The following is a 26,749-nucleotide window of genomic DNA, read 5'->3' as shown; positions in this document are numbered from 1 at the left end:
GCCTCTTGGCGTAGATCTACTGGCATAGTGTTCCAAAGGGTTGGTCCTGATACAGAGAGTAGACGAGCTCTAGTTGCGGCCAATTTGGTGGTTTTGTGAGAGAGGGTTAGCATGGTTGCATGATATTGGTTTCTTGTGGTGACTTATCCGATTACATCTACGATCTATATTCTTCTGAAAATCCATAAATCTAAGACCTATCATCTCAGCAAATGGATCTCTCCTAGAACCTCTTGCCATTTTTTAGATAAGTTTTTAAAACCACAGATAGAGAAGATAAGAGATTCTACACATTTTATTAATTTTTTTAATGATTTTAATAATCTTAGTGATGACATTCTAATGGTAACTATGGACATTGAATCACTGTACACCAATATACCACAGGACGCGGCTTTGAATATCATTTTTCAGCCACTTTCAACACAACAAATATACAGGAATAACTAATCATTTTCTGATGGAACTGGCACAATTTCCTTTAAAACACAACTTTTTTGCTTTTAATCGGAAGTTTTATAAGCAGCAAAAAGGAGTAGCCATGAGTTCTCCTATGGTTCCGTCCATAGCCAATTTATATGTAGCAAGGTTTGAGGAATTATTTTTAATTGACCATGATTTTAAACAAAATATACTTTTCTGGAAACGATACATTTGATGACATCTTTTTAATATGGAAGGGCAGCAGTGAGTTATTACACGTGTTTCATTCATGGCTGAACACTTTAGATTCTAATTTGAAATTCACTTTGGTTTTTAATTCTACATGCATTTCTTTTTTAGATGTTTTTGTCAATTTTAAGGATGGATCTTTTATAACAGATATTTTTAGGAAACAGACAGATACTAATAAATTATTACATTATGAAAACTACCATAACAAATCCTTACAAAGGAATTTGCCTTATTCGCAGTTTCTAAGGCTTAAACGTCTGTGTGGTGATGTCAAAATTTTCCACAAAAGATCCGTAGAAATGACTGACAGATTTTTAGCAAAATCCTATCCTAAGAAATATATTTCAGCAGGTTTTAATAAAGCTGCCAAATATGATAGAAATGAGTTGTTACAACCTAAAGACAAAAAATGTAACGATCGTATCGTTTGCCCTATCACATTTACTCATGTCGTTCCAAATTACTAAAATTTAAAAAAAATATTGGTCGATTTTACAGATATTGCCTTGCTTTAAAGATAAAAATCTGATGATAGCAAATAAAAGAGAAAAGAATATTAAAGAATATATTTCACCGTCAGCTTTACCAGAGAATAGGCTGACCGATATAAGACCTGCGGGTCATCGGCCGTGTGGCAATTGCTCTGTTGATTACACTGTGTTCCTATGAATATTCACATCAATGGTCTGGCAGTTGTTTTATTACTTTCATTCTTTTTTCTTAATCTAAATTTATTGTATATAAAATTTTGCTCATTAGGTAGGTTAAAGCGTTATACAGTAATTTTGCCTTTCAATGTGTTTTGTTTTTTGTTTTGTTTTTTTTGATTTTTTAATTTTTGTTTTTCATCTTTATTTATAGGTTTAATATATTTTTTACAGTTCAAATATTTATTTATTTTTTTCATCTTTTTTAATAGTATTTATTTACAGGTTCTACAGTCATATTTCTTTAGTAATGCCAGGTTTTACTTTACTTTATTCATTGCCCTTTTAATAATTATTTTTTACAGTGTTAAATTAGAAGATCTATACAGGTTCTACAGTCATATTTTTTAGTAGTGCCAGGTTTTACTTTACTGTATTTGTTCATTGCCCTTTTAATAATTATTTTTTACAGTGTTAAATTAGTTGATCTACGTCTTGTAGTGTACATCTTTGTAGTTGCAATCACAATAGTGCCACGGCCCTGTGCCGACAGTGCAAGGAGGCTGTGGGAGAACCAGGTTCAGGCCCTCCACAGCCAGTACAGGAATCTGGATCCACCGATAGTACACCAGACCTCTGTACCCCCAGCGTGAGCCTCCCTCAAACGGGGCTCCCTGGGGATGCAGCGGCTTTCAATTTAGACCCAAGATCCTTTTCCTGGGTAGAATTCTTTAAAAGCCTACACACCTTTGTCCACATGCAACCTGCACCACCGATGACACAACCACAGCTTCCCCCAGAGGACCCTAATCTCCAAGGGCCATCTAGGCCCTCCAGAGATGTGCCTCACCATAGAGGACACAGACACCTTGGACGAAGATCAAGAATCCCTGGAGGAAGGGGAAATCCTCCAGGAACGAAACCTTACTGAACCATGAGGCATTTTTTCTCCAAAGACGAGCTATCAGATCTCGTGGCTCACAGCTTGAAGGTAGCTTGCCATCCCGGGCACTAGTGCCACAGGGGAACCGAAGACGAACCTTCTTCTAGAGGGACTCTGTCATGCCTCCTACCATTTCTCTCTGCTGCAAGCCGTACAATAGCTGATTGACCTGGAATGGGATGCTCTGGAGGCCAGTTTCAAAGGCGGACGGGCCCTAGAAGCCCTCTACCTATTGGAACCCTCAGCCAAAGATCTCCTAGTGTTCCCCAAAGTGGAAGCCATGGTCTGCGTGGTCACAAAGCGCACTACCATCCCAATCGAGGGAGGAGCGGCACTCAAGGATGCCCAGGACATACGTCTGGAATCCATCCTTACAGGCATTCAACATATCAGCTATGTCACTACAGATTGCTGCCTGCTGTGATGTGGTGACACGCGCCTGCTTATCCATGACCAGGGTCGCCGCCACGCCTGTCAAAGCACTGGAACCAGCGGTATCCTTTCTCACGGATGCGACCTCTGACCTGGTACACACCTCAGCCAGGGGCATCTCATCCATAGTGGCAGCCGGAAGGCAACTCTGGCTCTGAAGTTGGTCTGGGCAAAAAAACAAAGAGATAACCTTGTTTTTTTGCCTTGGCTACGTGGGACCACCTTCCGATTTGTTTTATTGGACCTTCTGAAGTTGGTCTGCCAGCGCAACTTCCAAGACGAAACTCACGAGAATGCCCTTTAAAGGAGCCCTCCTGTTCGGAAGCGAACTGGAGAAGTTAGCCGACAAATGGGGCAAATCCCCAGTACCTTGGCTACCGGAGGATAAGAACAAAAGAAATCATCGCCCCTCTCTCCAATTACCTAAGGGCAGAGGATCACAGCGTTTTAGACCTTACAAGAGAACTTATCAAGCCCTCACCCCGCAGGCAAGGGCCAGTCCTTTCAGAACAAACACAACAAGAGGGGAGCCAGTTTTGGCACAGGCCCCAGCCGCACCCACAATGAGAATCAGTCGACCCATCCACAGGAAGAAGCCATAGGGAGCAGGCTTGCCCTATTCTACCAAAGATGGGTCGAGATAACAGCGGACAAGTGGGTCCTAATCATCATTCGAGAGTATCTATCTGGACTTCCACAGCATCCCTGTGGACAAGTTTGCGAAACCTCTTTGCCACGCACCCTCCAAGAGGACGGCAGCGGAAACCACACTGGCCAAATTGCTCGCCCTAAAGGCCATAACACCGTCCCCAAGAAAGAGGGAACGTTCCGGCCCATCCTTGACCTCAAGTCGGTCAACTGCTACCCAAGGGTACCACATTTCCGCATGGAAACCCGGCGCTCAGTCATAAGGGCGATACTGCCGGGAGAATTCCTTACATCCATGGACCTGTCAGAAGCATACCTGCACATCCCGGTCCATCACGAGCATCAGCGCTTCCTGCGCTTCGTGATCCTGGACCACCAGTATCAGTTCCGAGTGCTACCCTTCGGGCTCGCCACAGTCCCTCGGACGTTCATCAAAATTATGGTGGTAGTAGCAGCGACACTGAGGAAAGAGGGGAATCCTTGTACACCCATATCTGGACGACTGGCTGATCAGGGCAAAGTCTCCAGAGGAAAGTCATCAGGTGACTACCAGAGTCAAGGCTCTACTGGAGAACCTTGGGTGGATTGTCAACTCAAACAAGAGCTGCCTACATCCCTCCCAATCTCTAGAATACCTAGGAGTCTGGTTCGACACCAGACAAGACAAGGTCATTCTTCTCCCTAAAAGGAGAAGAAAACTGACGAACCAATTGCAAAACCTGCTAACAAATCTTTGCCCCAAAGTATGGGACTACCTCCAAGTCCTTGGCCTCATGACATCAACCCTGGAAGTGGTCCCAGGGGCAAGAGCTCACAATATGCTCCCTACTGTCACGGTGGAATCAGATGTCCCAGGACTACTTCGTTCGCCTGCAGCTCCTGGAGGAGGTGTGGAACCAGCTCCAATGGTGGCTACAAGAAGATCAACTGAGCAAGGGAGTAAGGCTATCTCCATCGACCTGGATCTTGCTCACCACGACGCGAGTCTATGAGTTTGGGGAGCCTACTGCCAGGAACTGACAGGCCAGGGGCAATGGGGCAAGGAAGAGTCGGGATGGAACATCAACCGACTGGAAGCCCGGACGGTCAGACTAGTCTGCATATGGTTCAGTCAGAGATTCCGGGGCAAATCTATCAGAGTCATGTCAGACAACGCCACGACAGTTGCCTACATCCACCGACAGGGAGGAACCAGAAGCCAACAGGTGTCCCTGGAAATAGATCCCCTAATGGCGTGGGCGGAAGCAAATCTACAAGGGATCTCAGCCGCCCACATCAGGGGAAAAGACAACGTCAATGCGGAATACCTCAGCAGAGAAAGTCTAGACCCAGGGGAATGGAAGCTGTCGACCACAGCCTTCCAGTTGATAGTAAACCACTGGGGAACCCCAGCCATGGATCTCCTGGCAACCCGGTCCAACGCCCAAGTTCCCAACTTCTTCAGTCGCAGATGAGAACTACAATCCCAAGGGATCGATGCCCTCGTTCAGACCTGGCCACAGGTAGATCTACTATACACCTCCCCCCCCCTTTCCCCCCGTGGCTGCTGCTGGGCAAGATCATCCGCAAGATAGAGCACCACAGGGGGCTACTACTTCTAGTGGCCCTGGACTGGCCAAGAAGGCCGTGGTACACAGACATGCGAAGACTCGTGATGGGGAGCCCTCTCCCTCTACCTCCACACAGGGATCTGCACCAGCAAGGCCCGATCCTCCACGAAGACCCAACTCTATTCTCTCTTACGGTCTGGCCATTGAGAGGACACACCTGAAGAAGAGCGGATACTCGAGGGCGGTGATTGACACCTTGCTCTGAGCATGCAAGTTCTCCACATCGCTGACCTACATACGAATATGGAGAATATTCGAAACTTGGTGCGAAGACCACGACATCCTTCTGAGGACAGTCAAAATTCCCACGAGCCTGGAATTTCTGCAGGACAGATTACAGAAGGGGCTGTCTCTCAACTCCGTCAAGGCCTGCTTCAGAGCCAAAGTGGAAGGCACCAGCCTAGCATCTCATCCGGATGTCTCCCGCTTCCTGAGAGGGGTCAAGCAGATTCGACCACCCCTAAAGTGGCCGGTACCCCTTTGGAATCTTAATCTAGTACTAGACTTCCTAGCAGGAGCCTCCTTCAGACCTATCCGAGGTCTGCCTCTACAACCCCTAACCTTGAAGACGGCATTCCTAGTGGCAATATATTTGGCGCGTCGCATCTCCGAATTTCAACCACTATCCTGCCGAGAACTGTTCCTCAGGTTCACACAGGGATCCATACAGCTAAGCACGGTCCCCTCCTTCCTCCCAAAAGTGGTTTCTCACTTCCATCTAAACCAAACCATCTTGCTGCCATCTCCAGATGAGCATAAGAACTCGGAAGAATCTCGCCGTCTTCGCCATCTTAACATCGGCAGACTCCTAGTCCGATACCCAGAAAGGTCGGAATCCGTACGAAAGGCAGACCACCTATTCGTCCTTCACAGCGGGAAGAAACAAGGGGAAGCGGCCTCACAGGCAACCATAGCCCGCTGGATCAAAGAAGTAATCAAGGTGGCCTACATAGAGGCAGGCAAGCCTCCACCTCTACAAGTCAAGGCCCATTCCACTAGAGCTCAGGCAGTGTCCTGGGTGGAAACCAAGAAGCTGTCACCCGCCGAGATCTGTTGGGCAGCGACATGGTCCTCCATTCACACCTTCTCCAGGTTCTACCGCCTGGATGTGCAGGCTCTGGAGGACACAGTATTCGCAAGGGCAGTACTAAGTGGGCCACGGGCAGCTTCCCTCCCGGTTCGGGATTAGCTTTTGTACGTCCCAGTGGTCCTGAGTCCCATCTGCTACACGCTAGGAAATGGAGAAATTACTTACCTGATAACTTCGTTTTCTTTAGTGTAGACAGATGGACTCAGTATCCCGCCCACGGCTGCCGCCAAACACGGAACCTCGGGTGAAAATCCCCGAGAGCAAGACAAGTACGGGTAAGCCACGCTTTACTGTAGTCAAGACACCCATAATTACCGGGTGTTGGCGTTTCTCGGTTGAGTGCACTGGCGGACTCCAGCTATAACCCACATCAACCAGTTCCAAGTTAATCACATTAATCAAGTTATTCAAGTTAATCAAAGTTAACCAAGTTAATCAAATTATCCAGACACCCATATATCCACAATTGCTTTTCGAAGAGAATACTGAAGAGCAGAGCTTCCTGCAGGGGTATATGTACTGGTGGTGACGTCAGATTGAAATCTGACTCAGTCTCCAACTGCTAGCAGGAGCACACTATACCCATTGGTCCTGAGTCCATCTGTCTACACTAAGGAAAACGAAATTATCAGGTAAGTAATTTCTCCAATTGCCCTGCACTCCCACCACATATGTATGTACCTCCCCTGATGTCCACAGTCTTGCCTGCTATGCTAAACTTAGAGAAGAAGAAGGGCATGCAGTATAACCGATGCAGCAGCTTTAAGTAAAAACTTGACTCTTACTACAAAAGGAGATCTTATTACATGCTTTCTAGATCTTCCAGTCTTGTGCATCTAGATCTGTCTGTAGATATGAATTCCAGGCATATAGAAGGGCAAGGCAGGACTTTGCCTGATATACCCTAACCCTCAAGGATAAATAGTATTCAGTAATAAAATGACCTTCCCCTCTCACAGCATTGAAATTCTTCTATTGTCTCACCTGCTCATGGAATTTTGACTAAATTTCTCTGTAATTGTAGAAAAAAGTCAAAAGAGGAGAGATTCTGAACTCGACCCTCAAGTCTTGAAATGGCTTTAAATTTTGATTCTCATAAAGCTGGCCCAAAAATCAGACCCCCCCTGCTCACCAGTCAAAGATATCAGGGGAGCAAGTGGCCAAAGATACCTGTGGGTTGTTTACAAGCAGTATCATATAACAGAATTCATGATGCGATTTGCCTAGTCTCACGGCTACTGTGCACCATATTGCTACTGTGTGATTAAGAATGGGATTGCTGCGAGAAATAGTCCGAGAGAGGAGCGCTGTAGATGGCAATTGTAACAAAGCATTTAGGCTGTAGCAGCCAACCGCAACCCCTCCTTTAATAAATGCCAAGGTGGAAGTGGATCCGTTCCCACCCAAACATAGAAGCAGGATAGTCTAGCTGCCCAATAATATAATTGAAAGTCAGGCAGTTCCTCTCCCACATACTTCTTTGCTTTGACCAATTCAGAGAATCTAAGCCTTGGAGGTCTACCTTGTCACAAGAAATTAAAAATATATCCCTTTAATACAGAGAAAATGTTTCCTATAAACTCCCATAGACTATCTTGAGGGACCAGGCACAGCTGTCTCACCTGGTCCAAGATCCAGACCTACAAGTAATTCTAGGTGAAGGGAAGAGCCCCTCACTGGAAGGGTTAGGCAGGCCCTGGGGAGCAAGCAGGAAGTCAGCCTATGCTAAAACCTGCTGTTTGATGTATATACTGCCTGAATAAAAGGAGAGCTGCATTCTTTGTTCTGATTTGCTTTGCACTGTAAATAAATTGCACATAAAAGAAACAGCCAGATTTTGCTGCCTCTGCTGCATTCTTTGTTCTGATTTGCTTTGCACTGTAAATAAATTGCACATAAAAGAAACAGCCAGATTCTGCTGCCTCTTTCCTCCTGGCTGTTTCCCAAGCCCAAGTAACCACATATAGTGTTAGCAGTGGGATCCCCTGCCTAAGTGGGAAGCAAAAGCAGGAGCCCACAGCAGCAGCAGAAGAAAAATGAACCCAGCAGAGTTTTTTTTTCTTTCTCTTGGGGCTTCCCAGTTCCACTCACCTAGCTGAAGCAGCAACAGGCTAAGGAAGTAGCAGCCTATACAGTAGGGGTTCAAGCAAAGAACAAGCTAGTAGATTGGTTTTTGCTTTGTGTTTTTCCCTCTCCTTTCCCCAGAGAGATACCCACTTAGGCAGCTCGGATAGCAAGGAAGATGAAGCAAGTGATCCAGGACCTGGCTACAGGACAGCAGCAATTGCAGAACACCCTGTAAATGCAAATTGACCAGTAGCATGTGCTACGAAAACAAGTTATGCAGGAAAACATAGTGCCATCGCAGGTAGCATAGGCTGTACAGACTATTTGTATTTATTAGAATTTTTTACTTGCTTGTACCAAGACCCTAAGCAATATACATAAGAACATATATAATTAATACAATAATACTTCCTTTGTTGCCAGTTGTATTTAAGATGGCCCTAGGAGAAGACACCGAATATTTTCTGAAGAACTTTGATCAGACAGCTCACTTGGCAGGATGACCAGAAGATAGGAGTAGTCAATCCGCCTTCCAAACCTTCAACCCAGAGGGAAGGGCTGCATATGCCGAAGTCAAAACAGCCATCTTGAAGATGGCACAACTTACCCCGGAAGCCTATGGAATGCAGTTTCAGCAAGGAGTTCTTCAACCAGAAGAAAATCCACAGATCCTTTTCCACCAATTTAAGGATGTGCCTTGTAAGTGACTGCGCCCAGAAGAGAAAACTGGGCTGGAGGTAGCCAACATGGTTTTGCTGCAACGGTTTCTAGATAGTCTAAAACACCCTATGTGGCAGTGGATGTACAGACACTGGAACCTTATGCTAGAGATGGCGTTGGAGATGGATGAGGCCTATTACCAAGCTCAATCCATCCCTGAATTTTCATGGGCTCAAGCGAGACCTTCCAACCTGGGTAGAGAATGCTGGAGTCCTAAGGTCAGGAGTTCTGGGAAGCAGGTGGAGCCCGACAGGTTGGACTTTCACTTTAACCACAAAAACCCACGGGACAGCCACGTTTTAGCTATGGTGAGAGAGGCTAATTTGTATGAAACTGTTAATGCAGGAAAGAGGAACCAATAGACATTGATGGCCCCACACATTTGTAATTTTATGAGTGTCTGTAGCCAGGGAGTCTCTACATTTGTGATTGTGGTGGCCCTAGATGGTGTTCCAACCCAGGCTTTGGTGGACTCTAGGAGTGTGAAAACGCTCATTCAAAGAGACTTAGTAAAGCAGATCCAGATTAACTATGACCAAGTATGCATCCACGGAGACTAAAGGCCAGGTACAACTTAAGACCCAAGTTAACCAAGACAAAATTGAGGTGGGTGTTCTTCCTTGCCTACCCCATCCCGTGGTTATTGTTTGGTTGCCTGTGGAATCAGCTCACAACAGGTTCGACCAGCCACAATAATGAAGAATTGGAGTTTTCAGAACTCTTTCCCTTAGAAGACCCAGACCTGTTTCATACAATTTTTAAGTTTCCTATGTCCTAGAGACAATGCCGACAGGACAAATATAGTTATGCTGTGAATTTATAGGCAACGGGGGAGGAAGGGTCGGAGTCAGGGGAAGAGCACCAACCCACTCCCTTTTGAGTGGGAGTAACTTGGGGAGCCTCAGCCAGGTCCAAGGTGAAGATGAGTTTTTTAAATAGGCCTTGGAGCATATACAGAGGATGTATGGAAAGTGAGTTCTTGAAGAGCAATTTAAAGACCCAAGTCGTCATTATTTTGTAATGAAAGAGTACCTAATTTACTGAATCACAAAGGGAACCGTGGAATTGATAGAACAACTCCTGGTTCCCAAACCATATCCCCAAAAGGTCATGCAACTAGTGCACAGTCACCTTCTGTGGGGGGGGGGGGGGGGAGGGAATCACCTGGAGGAGGAATACACCTGAGAGAAAATATTGGCACAGTTCTATTGGCCCAGCTTACATAAACAGGTCCAGTTGTATTGCAGGTCCTGCCCTACCTGCTAACTCACAAGGTCTGCCGGGGTATGGGCGGCACCTCTCAGACCATGCCAATGATCTTGACTCCTTTTGAAAGGTTGGGCAAGGACCTTGTGGCGCCATTAGAGAGATCTACTTGAGGAAATAAGTACATCTTCATCTTTCTGGATTATGCCACAAAATATCCAGAGGCAGTACTGCTATGGAATATGAAGAACCTGATGGTGGCGACCGCCCTAATGGAAGTTTTTTCATGACTTGCGCTGCCTAAGGAGATCCTTTTGGATTGGGGACCCCATTTTTTGTCCAAGGAAATGAAATAACTCTGTACTTTGTTTAAGGTACACTCTATGTACCTCGGTATATCACCCACAGACCAGTGGCCTTGTTGATTGCTTCACCCAGACGCTCAAGCAGAGTTTGAGGAAATTTGTGGGTGAAGATGGCAAGAACTGGGACTCCTTGATACCCTATATGCTGTTCACAATCTGCAAAGTACCCCAGAGCTCGAGGGAGATTTCCCTTTTTGGACTACTGTATGAGAGGAGGCCAAAAGGACTTTTGGACATAGCTTGGGAAACTTGGGAAGATGAAAGAAACCTTGGGCAGAACGTCATGGACTACGTTCTCCAAGTGCAGGATAGCTTTCAAAAAGCTGGAGAGGCGGCCTGCCTATGCCTAGAGAAGAGCTCAGGCTACCCAAGATCGAGTTTATAATCATCCCAAGGTCCAAACATTATTGCAGCCAGGGGACGTCTTCCTTGTCCTCCTCCCCTCTTCAGAAAGCAAGCTATTAGCCTGTTTGCAAGGGCTCTGTGAAGTTTTGGAGAAAACAGAGCCCGTGGTATACAAAGTAGCCCAGCCTGATAAATGAAAGAAAACTATCTACCATGTAAACCTTCTGATGAAGGGGGTTCTACAGGTATATGAAGAGTGACAGAAGAGTTTGGTCCAGAGGTCAGACCTGCAGTGGACCCAACCCAGATTACTTTCATAGAGCAGCTGTCCACTGTACAGACAGCTGACTTAAAGCAGCTGGTGAATCAAAACAAGGAGATCTTTTTAAACCTATTAGGTCGTACACATCTGATGTAGCATGACATCATTACGCCTCCTTTAGTTGTTGTACAACAATGACCCTATCGGATTCCTGAGGCTAGACATGAAGGAGATGCTCTGGCTCGGACCTCTGAATTCTCAACACATTTCTAAAGTGAGAAAAATTCAGAATTAAACATTTTAGGTTCTATCTTCTAGGTTCTATCTTCCCTCAGTTAAAGATCAATTAGATCCACCTTGGGATTCAAAGATGCTTGCATGCACATTCTGATTCACAAGTCCCACAGCAAGTTTAGTCAGCTCACCTTAAAAATTGATCATTATCGGTTTTCATTTCTCCCCTTTGCAATCTCAGCAATGCCCAGAATTTTCACAAAATGCCTCAAAGTTGGTGCTCATCTAGGCCTAAACAATGTGTTTGTCTTTCCCTAGCTAGATGACTGGCTCAGATTGTGCGAGACTCATAACCAAGACAATTAAAAAAGCGAAGAAATGGGGACAAATTATTCTAATAGCTCCTTATTGGCCTTGTCAAATTTGGTGTCCATGGCTACAATGTCTAGCTGTTCAGTATCCTGTAAAATTGTGTATTTTCCATCTGTGAACACGCAGTGGAAGAAGAATCTTTTAGATCCCAACCTTCAATCCTTAGCTCTGACGGAATGGACATTGAAAGTCGACTAGTGTTTTCTCTGCTTTTACCTTCTGATATAAGCATAGTTCTAAGTTTCAGAAAATGTTCTACAAGATAATCTTACAACTTCTGGTCCTCATGCCTTCAATAAGACACCTTTAAGTGTCTTGGCCCATTGTTTTACTTCAGTATCTATTAGACCTGTTGAATTCAGGATTGAAAACTAGCTCTGTCAGAGTTCATCTTATCACTTTAGCAGCATACCTCCAAAATTCAGGAAGATTTCCTGCTTCCCATCAGTAGATTGGATTCATGATTGTATTCACTGTAGATTGATTCATGAAAGGCCTAACTGGTCTTAAATCTCCAATTAAACGTCCTAAACCCTGGGATCTAATGCAGTTCTGACTAATCAAATGCAGTTCTGAATCATCAAATGAATCATTTGAATCTAGGACTGGGGTAGGCCGGTGGACGGACCAGGCTGGACTCTGGTCTGCTTTTCATCAGTCTATTTACAGAATTATATAACCCTGGGATCTAATGCAGTTCTGACTAATCAAATGCAGTTCTGAATCATCAAATGAATCATTTGAATCTAGGACTGGGGTAGGCCGGTGGACGGACCAGGCTGGACTCTGGTCTGCTTTTCATCAGTCTATTTACAGAATTATATAACAGAACAGAAGAAAATGGCTGCTTACCTCAGCAGACTGACAAGCAAAAGAAAACTTCCAAAACAGGCACAGCACTTAATTACAGCTTTCTTCTTCTTCCTGGGGCCTTCTCCTCTCTCTTAGGGCCTCATCTTTTTATCCCTTACCTCAGGGAAATGCCCCCACCCAAGGATCCTCATCCTGTCTGGACCAGGCCAGATAGCTGGAGCTGATCCTTTAAGGCAGTCTGAGGCTTTCTATCATGTATTCTATCACAGTTAGCAAATTGCAAACCTTAGTAACCTACTTTCTGTAAACTCAAAATTTCAGAAATAGTTGTTTTGAAAAGTTATAAGTTGCTACTAATGGTGTTCTCTCAGTTTCATTTAAATCAGTGTATTTTGTTGGCAACATTTTTTTTTTTGAGAGTGCAAGCTACAACAGCGAACAAGCTCCTAATATCATTGACTATAGAAAAGCTCTTTTATTTTATTTAGAGAGAAGTCTTCTCAGCTGTATCCTTCAACTCAGTCAAACAGGGTTTTTCAACTTGGATTTCTGATTGCATTTCTTATTGTTATAATCAGTCTGAACAATATTTACAATCTAAGGTAAAAGCCCATCATGCCAGGGCTACAGCAGCTTCTTTAATAACATGTTTTTGTTCTGCATCCATAGAAGATGTATTTAAAGTTGCCTCCTGGTCTTTCATACATATTATCGTGTATGTCTTATCGTGGGACATACATTATGTCCCACGATAAGAAAGGAAATCAAACAATCTACAAAGCAAAGAGCTCCTTGGTACACCCCAGAACTGAAAACCTCAAAGCGAACACTGAGACAAACTGAAAAACAGTGGAGACGAAACCCCACCTCAAACCTGAAAGACAAATACAGAACACTACTACACAACTATACAGCAGACCTCAACACAGCAAAGCGCAATTTCTACACATCAAGAATTCATGACTACCAATTTAACCCGAGGACCCTCTTCGCCTATGTCAAAGACCTAACCAACCCCATCCAAAACGACAATACGCCAAACTCCAGCAACATCTCCAGTGAAATATTAGCACAATTCTTCAAGGACAAAGTTAACAACATCATTGCCAAGATTCCCCAAACCCACAACGACCCAATTGACATCCCGCCTCCCATCCACACATGGTCACAATTCGCACCCGTTGCCTCCACAGAAATTGAACCTATCATCAAAAAAACCAACCCTGCATCCCACCCTTTAGACCCCATCCCCATCAAAACCCTAAAACTCATCAAAGAGATTATTGTCAAACCTATAACCTACATCATCAACTTATCCCTAGAACAAGGAATCTTCCCAGAAAAACTCAAAAACGCCATCATCAAACCAATCATCAAAAAACCTCAACTCGACAAATCAGACCCAGTAAACTACAGACCAGTCTCTAACCTCCCATTCCTAGCAAAAATCATCGAAAAAACAGTCAACAATCAACTTACAGACCACCTTGAAACCTATAATATTCTACAGCCTGCACAGCATGGTTTCAGAAAATTCTTCAGCACTGAAACCCTCCTCCTCTCTCTCACTGATACCATCCTCAGAGGCCGCGACAAAGGCAAATCGTTCCTCCTGATACTTCTTGATATATCAGCCACCTTTGACACCATCAATCACAGAACACTCCTCACCAGACTTAAAGAAATTGGTCTCCAAGACACCACAATCAAATGGTTCAAATCCTACCTCTCAAACAGATCTTACATTGTCAAGACGAACTCATCTGAATCCTCTCAAGTGCCCCTCACACATGGGGTCCCACAAGGTTCTTCCCTATCCTCAACCCTCTTTAACATTTACCTCCTCCCACTATGCAAATACCTTTCAGAGGCAAACCTCACCTACTTCGTCTATGCAGACGACATACAAATACTACTCCCTATAAACAAGTCCATTCAACTCACCATGGAAAAATGGAACAAACTCAGCTCAAATTTATCCCAATTGCTATCTCAATTATCACTATGCCTCAACCAAGCCAAAACAGAAATCATTCACATCCACGATGACCGTCCCTCTTATCCACTCAAGTGCACCCCCTCTGACCATCCAGGAAGCTCAATCAACCCGGGAGTGCCACAAATCTCACAAATCTCACTCACACCGTCCACAAGAAACCTAGGCGTAACAATAGACAGCCAACTCAACTTTAAACGACACATCTCCAATACAATCAAGGATGGATTCTTCAAACTCCAGACACTAAAAAAACTCAAACCCCTTCTCTAAGCGCACGATTTCCGAACAGTCCTTCAATCAATTATCTTCTCATAACTCGACTACTGCAACTCCCTCCTCCTCGGCCTACCAGAAATCCACATCAAACCCCTCCAAGTTCTACAGAACGCTGCCGCCAGAATCATCTCTAACAACAAAAAATCCTCCCACATCACACCCATTCTCAAAGAACTCCACTGGCTACCCATTACACAAAGAATCCAGTATAAAACCCTCACCCTCATGCACAAAAAAATAAACAACAACAAAATGAACTGGCTAAACAATGCAATGCATCCTTTCCCCACACAAAGAACCCTCAGATCCACCAACACTGGCCTCCTAGCCATCCCCAATCTCAAATCTGCACACCTTAACGTCACCCGCAAACGAGCCATAACAATAGCGGGCCCCACCTTATGGAACTCCCTCCCCACCTGTCTCAGAAATGAACCCTCATTGCAAGTCTTCAAAAAACACCTCAAAACATGGCTGTTTTTAAAAGCTTTCCCACCTGACACTTAACCTGCCCGAATGCAACACACCAAACCCACTACACAAGCATCTCTCCCCTCCCTCTTCCCTCCCTATCTCTACCATCCTCCCACCTATCCCTCTCCTCCCCCCCTCCTCCCTCCTTTCAACCCTCCCTGCCATCCTTAATCCTAAATTATCCTCATCAACAAGTCATTTATATACATATGTATATACATATATATACATATGTATATATATATATATATATATATATATACATATATACATACATATACATATATACACAAAGCACTACACAACCTAGCCCCACTCATGCTCAAAACCCCTCTCCAACTCCACACCTCTACTAGACCAGTGAGACATGCCTACCGAAACAATCTCCAGATACCACCAATGAAATCAGCTTTAAGCAAAAGAGCATTCTCCACAGCTGGTCCTAAACTCTGGAATACGCTCCCGCCGGAACTCAAATCAGTGCAATGCCCCATTATTTTCAAAAAAAGACTTAAAACTTGGCTCTTCCACCAAGCTTTTCCATAACATCAGACAGCACAAGCTTCTCTGCCAAGGTCCCCCTTTAAATCATTTTCAATCAAACCATAAGAGAATCTATATAAGAACATCAGTTGTTGTCAACAACCTATAAGAGATCTATACAAGAACTAGACAAGTTCAATTCTAAAAACTCTTTGAACCCCTATTCAATACCCATAGAACAACACAAAGAATTCCATAGAACATCACAAAGAATTCCCCAAAGAATTCTTCAACTTTAACTCCTTGGCAGCCCAAAAGTACAAAATGCAATTTCCAACCTCCTGACAGTCTTAAAAGCTATACACAACCCCACACAGAAGTTATCTGCCTCTGCCTATATTAGGCTATGTATATTGTATTTCTTTGTTTAACCCCATATATTCATTTCCAAGTTATTCTTCCTGTTCTATGTAAGACATTTGCTTGTCACTGTTATTGTTCAAAATGTAAACCAAATTGATCAGTAATTCTGTTATTGGAAAGTCAGTATAGAAAAGTTCTAAATAAATAAATAAATAAATATGTTATATACTATAATCTAATGTTCCATGTATTTCTGTTATTTCTGTTATTTTTTTGTTATATTTATTACCATGTTATAATGTAAAATAGGGCTGTTACCACCCTATTCTTTTAGTTATCTGGAAACCGATGTGATATCTCGATCGAATGTCGGTATATAAAATAAATAAATAAATAAATAAATAAATATTGCATCCCTCATTGCTGCCTACAAAATTCTTCCCATCAAATAGTTTTGGCCAAGCAGTTCTTAAGGTCTCTTTAATTAATCCCTTCAACTATCCTATACTGAGTCAGAGCATACTATCTGTGACAGTGGTCAGGCCAGGTAGCAATCACCCAGCAGATCTCACGAAGCTGGCCCATTTTCTGTTACTCGCTCCATAGAATAGCAATAGCTAATTTTTTAGTTATGGACTTTTCCTCCAGTAACTTGTCCAATGCTCTTTTAATCCCCGCTATGCTATTTGTTTTGACCATGTTCTCTGGCAACAGATTACTCAGTTTGATGTGCACTGAATAAAAGTATTTTCTACTATTAATCTTAAATTTTCTGGTTAGTTTCATGGATTCCTCCTTGTGTTAGTTATTTGCAAAGGTAAATAACCATCCTTTGTTTATCCATTTCACCCCACTCATAATTTACTAAATTTCTGTCATGTTCCCTCTCAGCTGTTTCTCTTCCAAGTTGAAGAGACCTAACCGGCATAGCTTTTCTTAGGGTAGCCATTCCATCACCTTTAATATTTTTGTCACTCTCTTCTGCTTCTTTGTTACAGTAGTTGTTATATATCATTTTTGAGATGGGGTGTCCAGAACTGCACCATGACATGATACAAAGGCAATATATTTTCCTTTTTATTCTCCATTCGTTTTTGGATCACTCAAATTCTATTTGTTTTTTTTTTTTGGCTGCACACTGAGCTGAATATTTCAAACAGAACCCAGCATTTGTACCTGTAATTGGGATTATTTTTACCTATGTGCTTCACTTTTGAATAAACAAAGGATGTTCTTAAACGAAGGCCTCAATATCACTGCCAAACCTAAATGCACACCGGTTCCTTGGTCTGACCACTGGATGATCGCTACCACTCTTGAAACCACCGATCTCCCATCCCACTCCCCCACAAAAACAACAGTTCAAATCAGGAAACCATGGACAAACTCAGTTCCCACCTCTCCAAAGAACTGACCCAGCTCGATCTCTCAGACGCAACTGCAGCCACTACCTCTTGGTTCAACATTACTAACAAAGTAGAAAAACAAACCTGCCCCATAACCACGAAAATAATACACCGGAACCCTGATAACAGGAAACCCTGGTTCATACCAGAATTGAAGACCCTCAAGCAGGAACTAAGAAACAAAGAACACATATGGCGAAAAAACCCCTCCACTACGACGCTGACCGCATACAAAGCACTCATGCATTGTTACAGGAACACTATCCTCAGAACAAAAAGAGATTTCTTCGCCCGAAAAATACATCACTTCATCTTTGACTCCAAAGCCCTATTCTCATACGTCTCTGCTCTCACCAAAACGTCTCCTCCTACTATACCTGATGACCAAGCACTAAGCAAAGCCGCAGAACTTGCTACCTACTTCAAGAAAAAAATCACCAATCTGATCACCCCTCTGATCTCAACCAATCGCCAGCTCTCTCCACTTCCCACCTCGTCAATCCTCTGTGATTCAAGATTCGAAATTTTTGAGCCCACATCATCTCTGGAGATAGAAAACATCTTCAAGAAGCTCAAACCATCCTCTCACCCATCAGACCAGATCCCGTCAAATCTACTCATTTCCATCCCTAAAACCATCGCTAAACCCATCGCCGAAATCAGAAACTGCTCCTTATCACAAGGGCTAGTACCAGACTCTCTAAAGCTCGCCACGTTCAAACCCCTTTTAAAAAAAACAAATCTATCGGTAGCTGATCCTGCAAACTTCCGCCCTATAGCCAATTTACCATTTATTGCTAAACTCTTGGAAAAAATCATCAACAAGCAACTCACAGAATACCTTGAGGAACACAAGATCCTTGCCCCCTCTCAGTTCGGTTTCCGCAAATCTTTGAGCACCGAATCCCTATTAATCTGACACCATCCTCCTGGGCCTAGAAAATAGACAATCGTTTCTTCTCGCCCTTTTAGATCTATCGGCAGCCTTTGACACAGTTAACCACTCAATACTCCTTGACCGCTAGCAGACATATAGGCATCACCGGAGTGGCCCTCAGCTGGTTTAAATCTTTCCTAAGCAACAGGTTTTTCAAGGTCAGAATTAAAAACAAAGAATCCCACCCGGTCAGCTCCACTCTGGGTGTCCCCCAAGGATCATCTCTCCCCAACCCTTTTCAACATTTACCTCCTCCCGCTCTGTAACTTACTCGCAAACCTAAAGCTAACTCACTATATCTACGCCGATGACGTTCAAATACTCATCCCGATCACGGAGTCCCTCACCAAAACCCTCAGCTTCTGGAACAGCTGCCTTCAATCAACCACCTCCTCACCAGCCTTAATTTAGTTCTAAACACCAACAAGACGGAGATCCTCATAGTCTCCCAAGACGACAGCTACGGATCAACCAACATCCCACCTTCATCCAAATTAAGTCTCTCCCAACAAGTGAGAGACCTGGGTGTCATCCTGGACAACCACTTAAACCTTAAAAAATTCATTAACAATACCACTAAGGATTGTTTCTTTAAACAAGTCCTAAAAAAATTGAGACCCCTCCTCCACTTTCAGGACTACCACACGGTACTGCAATCCATCATTTTTTCAAAAATGGACTATTGCAACTCCCTCCTCCTCGGACTCCCAGCCAACCACATCAGACCCCTGCAGATGGTACAGAACTCAGCTGCTAGGATCCTGACCAACACCAACATAAGAGAACACATTACCCCTATCCTTCGGAACCTCCATTGACTACCTATCAAATTCAGAATTCTCTACAAAGTCCTAATGACAATCCATAAAGCCCTTCACAATCTCTCTCCTCTTGATCTCAAGATCCCTTTACGGTCCCAGTCCTCCTCCAGACCTGTGAGAAGCGTCTACAAAGGCACTCTATACTCTCCATTCCCCATACACCCCCCCCCCCCAGCCAAGACCTCTCTAAGGAAACGTTCTCTATCGACAGCCGGTCCCCCCCAATGGAATGCTCTCCCCCCGGACCTTCGTCAAGAACCGTGCCCACTGACTTTCAAAAAAAAGCTCAAAACATGGCTATTCAGCCTAGCTTATCCCCATACTGACGATCATTAAAGACGCTTAAAGCCGATTAATACCTGTTTAATGACGCTTAATGACGAACACTGACGTTTATTGTACGTTTTAAGGACAACAGTTTTAATGTACACTCCAGAGTCTATTTATAATTTATAATTTATTTGTTACTTCATTCTCTGAATCTACTGTTAACTTCTTGAACTATCATTATGGTTGGCGTTACACCTGAATGTTATATTAGTAGTTTATATTTACCCCAGTTATTTATCTTCATGGACCCCAGTTACTTTTCCCCTGTTCCATGTAATACTCTCATGCAACGTATATAACTTGTTTTAATGTAAACCGATGTGATATGTATTTGCTACAGGAACGCCGGTATAGAAAAATTCAAAATAAATAAATACAAATAAAAATAAACATTTGCCTATGTGCTTCACTTTTGCCCTTTTTTAATGTTAAATTTCATCTGCCATTCAGATGCCCATTCTCCTGGTTTCACAAAGTCCTTCTGCAGTCCTTCACAATCCACTGCTGTTTTAATATCTTTGCATATTTTTGTCATATGAAGATTTGATCACCTCACTTGTTCTTCCTTTTCCAGATCATTTATGAATGTGTTAAATAGCACAGGTCTCAGTACCAATCACTGTGGAACTTCACTAATGAAAAACCTGACCATTTATTCCTACCTTTTGTTTCCTACAATATAATAAAATAGAATTAAACAAAATCATTATCCCTTTGCAACTAGTCTTGAACTTTTCCATCCTTATATTCATATTATACCTTCCACTCTTCTGATCAGAGATTTCAGCCCATATACCCATCCAGTATAGTCATCTGATTGCAGAGCCAGATTTTAAAAGCCTTATAAAATGGCGTAAACGCCTCCATTTCTGTAAGTTCCATTGGCAACAGATTCCAAAAGTAAGGTGGCATACGTGAAAAGTCTCTAGATTTTGTTCTAGATCTATGGTCATCCTTAGGTGCTAGAACCACTAACTGCTTTCCTTAACTGGAATGGAGATATATAATTGGAATATACTAACTGATCTTATTAGCCAAATAGAGAGGACCTAAATCCTTTAGTGCTCTAAAGGTAAGATGATATTTGAAATTGAATAGAGAATGCCATAGGTAACCAGTATACAACACTTAATAATAGAGGTGAGACTCTTTCATTGTCGTCTTTCATTGTGCAGTGGAGTTCTGTACAATTTGTAACTTTTTCACAACCTTCTGCGGTAGACCTACATAAACTGAGTTGAAATAGTAAAGGTGGGTAAGCACCATTTTGAAATCCGCAGTATCATCATCTTTGTTAGGGTGATTTAACAACTGCTCCAATCTGATTTTCTAAAGATAATATTGAGCCTAAAATAACCTCTAAACTTCTTGGGGCCAATTTTCAAAGAATTTTGGCTCCTAACCTTTGGAGTTAGGGTCTTTAATTAGTCCTTTTGAAAATTTAGTAGGGTTGAGTATCTAAATTTAGTTTTCTAGTTTCATTAGGGGCCTAAATTTAGGAGCCTAAAAAGTGAGTGGCTGCAGGGAAACAAAGTTAGGAGCTTAGCACTGATTTTTAGAACTAGAAGTCTAAATTTAGGCCCCTAACATTTAGGTCTCTAAATTTATGTGAATTTTCAGCTGAAAACTTAGGACCTAAGTTTAGCTTGAAAATAGGTGGCTAATTTCAGTACCTAATTTAGAGGCCTAAATTTAAGAGCTCAGCTTTTTATTTGAATATCCGCCCCTTTATTTTCAAGAGAAGAGAGAATACTGTGTGTTGGACAAAACAAAAGGAGAAACATTTGCAGGCCATGGATCCCAATTCACCCAGTGCTCCTTGAATTGTATCTTTATTCATTTTTTGTGTGTGAAATGTAGCCCAATCTAATACAGAATCCACACATTTTTCAAACAATTCTAATGTATATCCTGTCTGTCTTGACCAGCTTTTGAGTAAGAACTATACATCATGGGGGTAATTTTCAAAGGATTTACACATGTAGCTACTATTCTAACAATTTTCAACAGCCATTTACCCATGTGGGTAAATCCTATGGACAATTCAATGGCATATATTGTATCAATTTTCAAAAGCCTACTTACATGGGCAAAGTGCATTTATACATGTAAAACCCAATTTTAAGTCTGTTAATGTTTTTTAAAATCAGGCCTTATGTGTCTCCATACAGCACTGTATACTTTTCATATGTTTCATACAATCACAATACTATGGCAAAACTGAAGACTAGAATCAAGGAATGGAGAATCTGCGAAATCCAGCTCTAGAACAGTTCTTGGGTTCATTCACCACCTTAAGAAATAACATTCATTTAACAGGTTTGCAGTTGCTACTGTTAATTCATTATTGCAGGTATAGAGAGAGAGGTAATTTTCAAAGGAGTTATGTATGTAAATGTAACATACTGTTGTAGTAATTTTCTAAAGCCATTTATGTGTGTAAACAGCACTTACACGTGTAAAACTTATTGACCGATAGCATATATTGTAGGAATTTTCAAAAGCCCATTTATACACACAAAATGCCTTTGCATATATAAAGCCCAGTTTTAAGCATGTAAATCTTTGAAAATTACCCCCATAGTTAGCAATGGTGCGAATCTCAGAAAGCTAACAAAAAAATGTTCTAGTTGAAAACTTCTCTTCTTGTCTTTGTAGGTCCCAAGCTTTTAGGAGTTGGATCCTTGCTGAAGAAATACACAGTCCTTTTGTGTACACACATTGGTGATATACTACCTGTGGCAACGAGCATTGCTTGTACAAGCGACAGGCATTTTGCAGAAGTGTCTCATGTTGTGGAGGGAGATTTAACTGGTAATTTTATTTTTTGGATACAAGATCAATGTGTTTTTCAAAGCCTGGTATTATCTAACTTCAAATACCTTTTCTAGTTTTGCATACCCTATCGCTTGTCCCTTAATGCCTCTGGGGGATGGAGATGAGGAATAGAGAGTTGAGACAGACAATGTGCCTTGGTATTCACGGTGAAAATAAAGAAATCGTACAATAGTAAAACAAAGATTGTATGTGAAATTCTTTACGGGATTCCAGAAAACTCTGGGGCTTTTTTGCTTCCACCTGAAGTATTATTTTGGCATGATCCATGATTTAGAATTAGTTTTCATTATTAAGTAGATTAGACTTTATTGTAGTTGAGACATTAATTTCTTCTTTATTCTGTTTATGGTTTATAGGTGTTCTCCTTCCAGAGTTGGTGGTTTCTATTGTTCTACTTCTCAGTAAAAATGCGGGGTTAATGCAGGATACTGGAGCTATTCCTCTGCTGGGTGGACTTCTGGAACATCTAGATCGGTTCAATCATCTAGCTCCAGGAAAAGAAAGGGATGACAATGAAGACTTAGCATGGCCTGGGATAATAGGTATGTACTCTTTGTACTTAATCTGGAAAATTTGGAAGTATGCAAGATCTATGCAAGTAAACTTGCATGTAACAAAGCCAAATGTCCTCTAAGCCACTCCAGATAGCTTAGTAACTTTGAAGAAAAAATACTTTTATGAGATGCGTACCTTGGCCATTTGTACAATTTAAGATTTTCATAGAATAAAAGTATTTATGATTAGGACATTACATGCTGCAAAGGTTAAAAATGTTCAACAGGCTTGGACATTGTTTAAAAATACAATCCTAGAGGCCCAGTCCATATGTATTCCACGCATTAAGAAAGGTGGAAGGAAGGCAAAACGATTACCATCTTGGTTAAAAGGTGAGGTGAAAGAGGCTATTTTAGCAAAAAAAAACATCATTCAAAAATTGGAAGAAGGATCCATCTGAAGAAAATAGGATAAAACATAAGCATTGTCAAGTTAAGTGTAAAACAATGATAAGACAGGCAGAGAATTTGAAATGAAGTTGGCCATAGAGGCAGAAACTCATAATAAAATTTTTTAAATATATCCAAAGCAAGAAACCTGTGAGGGAGTCAGTTGGACCATTAGATGACAGAGGCGTTAAAGGGGCTCTTAGGGAAGATAAGGCCCTTGCAGAAAGACTAAATGAATTCTTTGCTTCCGTGTTTACTAATGAGGATGTTGGGGAGATATCAGTTCCGGAGATGGTTTTCAGCGGTGATGAGTCAGATGAACTGAACGAAATCACTTTGAACCTGGAAGATGTAGTAGGCCATATTGACAAACTAAAGAGTAGCAAATCACCTGGACCGGATGGTATGCATCCTAGGGTACTGAAGGAACTAAAAAATGAAATATCTGATCTATTAGTTAAAATTTGTAACCTATCATTTCCTAGCGTGTAGCAGATGGACTCAAAACAAATGGGTATAGTGTGCTCGTGCTAGCAGTTGGAGACGGATCTGAAGTCAGCACGGGTACATATACCCCCACAGGAAGTAAAGCAATTCAGTAATTTCCGTCTCCAAAGCAGTTTGGAACTACCTCACGCTCGCTGAGCGTGTTTCTAAATTCTAACGACTAAATTGATAGAAGAAATCTACTGAAGACGAGCCCCGCACTCCTGTGGTGATACCAGGCGGTCACTCACCCAGTTGAGTTTCCCGAGCTGACTTCCGTGGTCCCTCGGAGGTAAGAGCCTTGGTCCGGTGGCCGGTTCGCGGCAGGGACCCAGCCCCCGAGTGAGAAGGGCTCGGGCGCGGCTTGGCCCCCGAGCGAGATGAGTTCGGGTGCGGCCTAGAGGCAGCCTCGGTTCCGGCGTGGACTTGGCCCCCGAGCGGTTTGGGCGTGGCCTAGAGGCAGCGGGTGCACTTCCTTAAGCGCGGCGGTGAAGGTATTTCCCTATCCCCCCGCAGCCGGAGACCGCCCGGGTCGCAGCCGGGAAGCGCTGAAGACAAGGTAAGGCGTACATCTTTACTTGGTCTAACTGGGCCTGCCTACGTGGCCGCCCGCCTGGGAGGTCGCCATTGTTGCCTGCCTAATTCTGGTGAGTGGCTGCGCCTAGGTCTTGAGGGTCCAGGGGCCGATGGGAATGGGATGGACGAAACTCTGTTTTCAGAAGAGAATGTATGGGGAGAGCTAGGAAAACTGAACATGGACAAGGCCATGGGGCCAGATGAGGTATATCCCAGCATACTGAGGGAGCTCAGACATGTGCTGACTGTTCCACTGAAACACCTGTTTACTAGATCCCTGGATTTGGGAGTTGTGCTTTGTGATGGTAGAAGTGCATTGGCAGAACCGTTACACAAAAGTGGTAGCAGAAAAGAGGCTGGAAACTACAGGCCAGTTAGCTTCAACTCTGTGGTGGGAAAATTAATGGAGTCTCTGCTAAAGGAAAGGATAGTGAATTATTTACTAGCTGGTGGGTTGCTGGACTTGAGGCAGCATGGATTCACCAGGGTAAGGTCCCGTCGGACAAATCTGATTGATTTGTTTTGAGTGAGTGTCTAGAGAATTGGATCAAGGAAGAACACTGTGATTTGCTTGGATTTTACCAAAACCTTTATGTTCCCACATGAGGCTCGTGAATAAAATGAGAAGCTTAGGAGTCAGCACCAACTGGTTGATTGACAGGAGACAGCGGGTAATGGTAAATGGAACATATTCTGAAGAGAGAGAAGTGTTATGTGGAGTGCCACAGGGATCAGTTTTGGGACCGGTTCTGTTCAATATCTTTGTGAGCAACATTGTGGAAGAGATAGAAGATAAAGTTCCTGTACGTACCTGGATCAGTCCAGACAGTGGGTTGAGCCTCCTTTCCAGCAGGTGGAAACAGACTAAAACTTGAAGGATTCCCTATATCAGGACAGAGCCTATCCTCTACTCCTTCAGTATTCGTCTGTCTCCAGCAGGTGCAGCATCTCCCCTTCAGTTCTCTGCTGTAGGCTAGTCAGCCTCTTCTTCTTTCTCTTTCGGCTCAGGCAAGTAGTTCTTTGATTCCCGCTTGTTTTAGAAACAAAGGAAAAAAAATCTATGAAGGAAATTTTGCCTTCTTTTAGTGCCTTTACTGTTTTTGTGTGGGAGACGTCAGTCTCCCAGCTCTTGCCCGGCTCAGCGGATGCCCCCCCCCCCCCAGAGGGGGATGACCCTAGAGCCCTCAGCCTTTTTCATAAGGAGGAATTAGAGCCCCTCCTCCCTTTTGTTTTGCAGGAGCTGGGTCTGGAGAGTCCCTCCGTGGATAATCTCATGGCCTTGCTCCCTAAGGATATGAACCCGGTTCTGGGAGGGCTCCGGGCTCGGCCTTTCCCTTCCACCCCATGCTTAAAGCTCCTTAACCTGAGGGTGCGCTTCAGGTGGGGCGTGCGATGGATAAGCTCTATCCCCTCCCGGAGGAGGGCTTGGAGCTGTTGCGATATCCATCGGTGGATTCTTATGTTTCTGCAGTGGCCAAGCACACCACGATTCCGGTGGAAGGTTCCACGGCCTTGAAGGATTCACACGATCGTAAGCTGGAGGCTCACCTGAAGCGCATCTTCGACGTTCTGGCCCTTGGGGTCCGGGCGTCTTGCTGTAGCAGTCTCATGATGCGAGCGGGCCTCCAGTGGGTCCAACAGTTACTCTGCGCCCGGGAGTTTCCGCCAGGTGAGGCAGAACAAGCCGATCGTCTGGAGGCAGTCACTGCTTACGTATCGGACACCCTCTACGATCTGGTCCGTGTCCAGGCGAAGGCAATGGTTTCGGCAGTGGCGGCCCGGAGGCTCCTTTGGCTACGCCACTGGTCGGCTGATCAGTCCTCGAAGACTCGGCTGGGCACGCTGCCCTTCAAAGGTAAGATGCTCTTTGGCGAGGATCTTGAGAAGCTTATGGACTCCTTGGCTGACAACAAGGTCCATAAGCTCCCAGAGGACCGCCCTAAGTCTTTCCCGATCCTTCACGGCCTCTCGCTTCAGGGGCCAGCGTCGCTTCGCTTCTCGGGGGCGGGGTGGTTCTGCGAGGGGGTGTTCTCGTGCGTAGTCCTGGTCGCAGTCCTTCCGTGGCAGACGGCCCTTTCGCAAGGGCCAGCCCGTGTGTGCCGCCGCTAAACCTGCCACGCAATGAAGTTCAGCCGACCCATTCCTCGGTTCCTTACCTCGACGGACGCCTCTCCCTGTTCTTCGAGGAATGGGTCAAGATCACGTCGGATCAGTGGGTCCTCGACATTATCAGAGACGGTACGCTTTCGACCTCGTCAGGGAACTTCCAGATCTTTCTTTTCTCGCCTTGCGGCCGGGCCAAGAGGGACGCAGTGGTCCAGACTCTCTCCAAGCTTCTGGATCTGGGAGCGGTGGTCCCAGTCCCGGAAAGGGAAATTGGCGCCGGC

At 43.7% G+C, this 26,749-nt stretch overlaps 1 protein-coding gene across 1 annotated transcript in view; it reads left to right on the top strand.

Moving 5' to 3' along the window:
- The window catches only part of LOC115092958 (E3 ubiquitin-protein ligase HERC2-like), a 2,733,734-nt gene that overhangs the window by 531,645 nt on the left and 2,175,340 nt on the right, over window positions 1–26,749 (top strand). Inside the window, 2 exon segments of the mRNA XM_029604466.1 lie at window positions 22,177–22,332; window positions 22,713–22,898. Coding sequence (XP_029460326.1) covers window positions 22,177–22,332; window positions 22,713–22,898 — 342 coding nt within the window.

This window comes from Rhinatrema bivittatum, chromosome 5 (genome assembly GCF_901001135.1).
Source record: "Rhinatrema bivittatum chromosome 5, aRhiBiv1.1, whole genome shotgun sequence".
Taxonomy (NCBI): domain Eukaryota; kingdom Metazoa; phylum Chordata; class Amphibia; order Gymnophiona; family Rhinatrematidae; genus Rhinatrema; species Rhinatrema bivittatum.
Note: the sequence above shows the minus strand (reverse complement) of the source record. Positions and strands in the feature narration are given on the sequence as shown.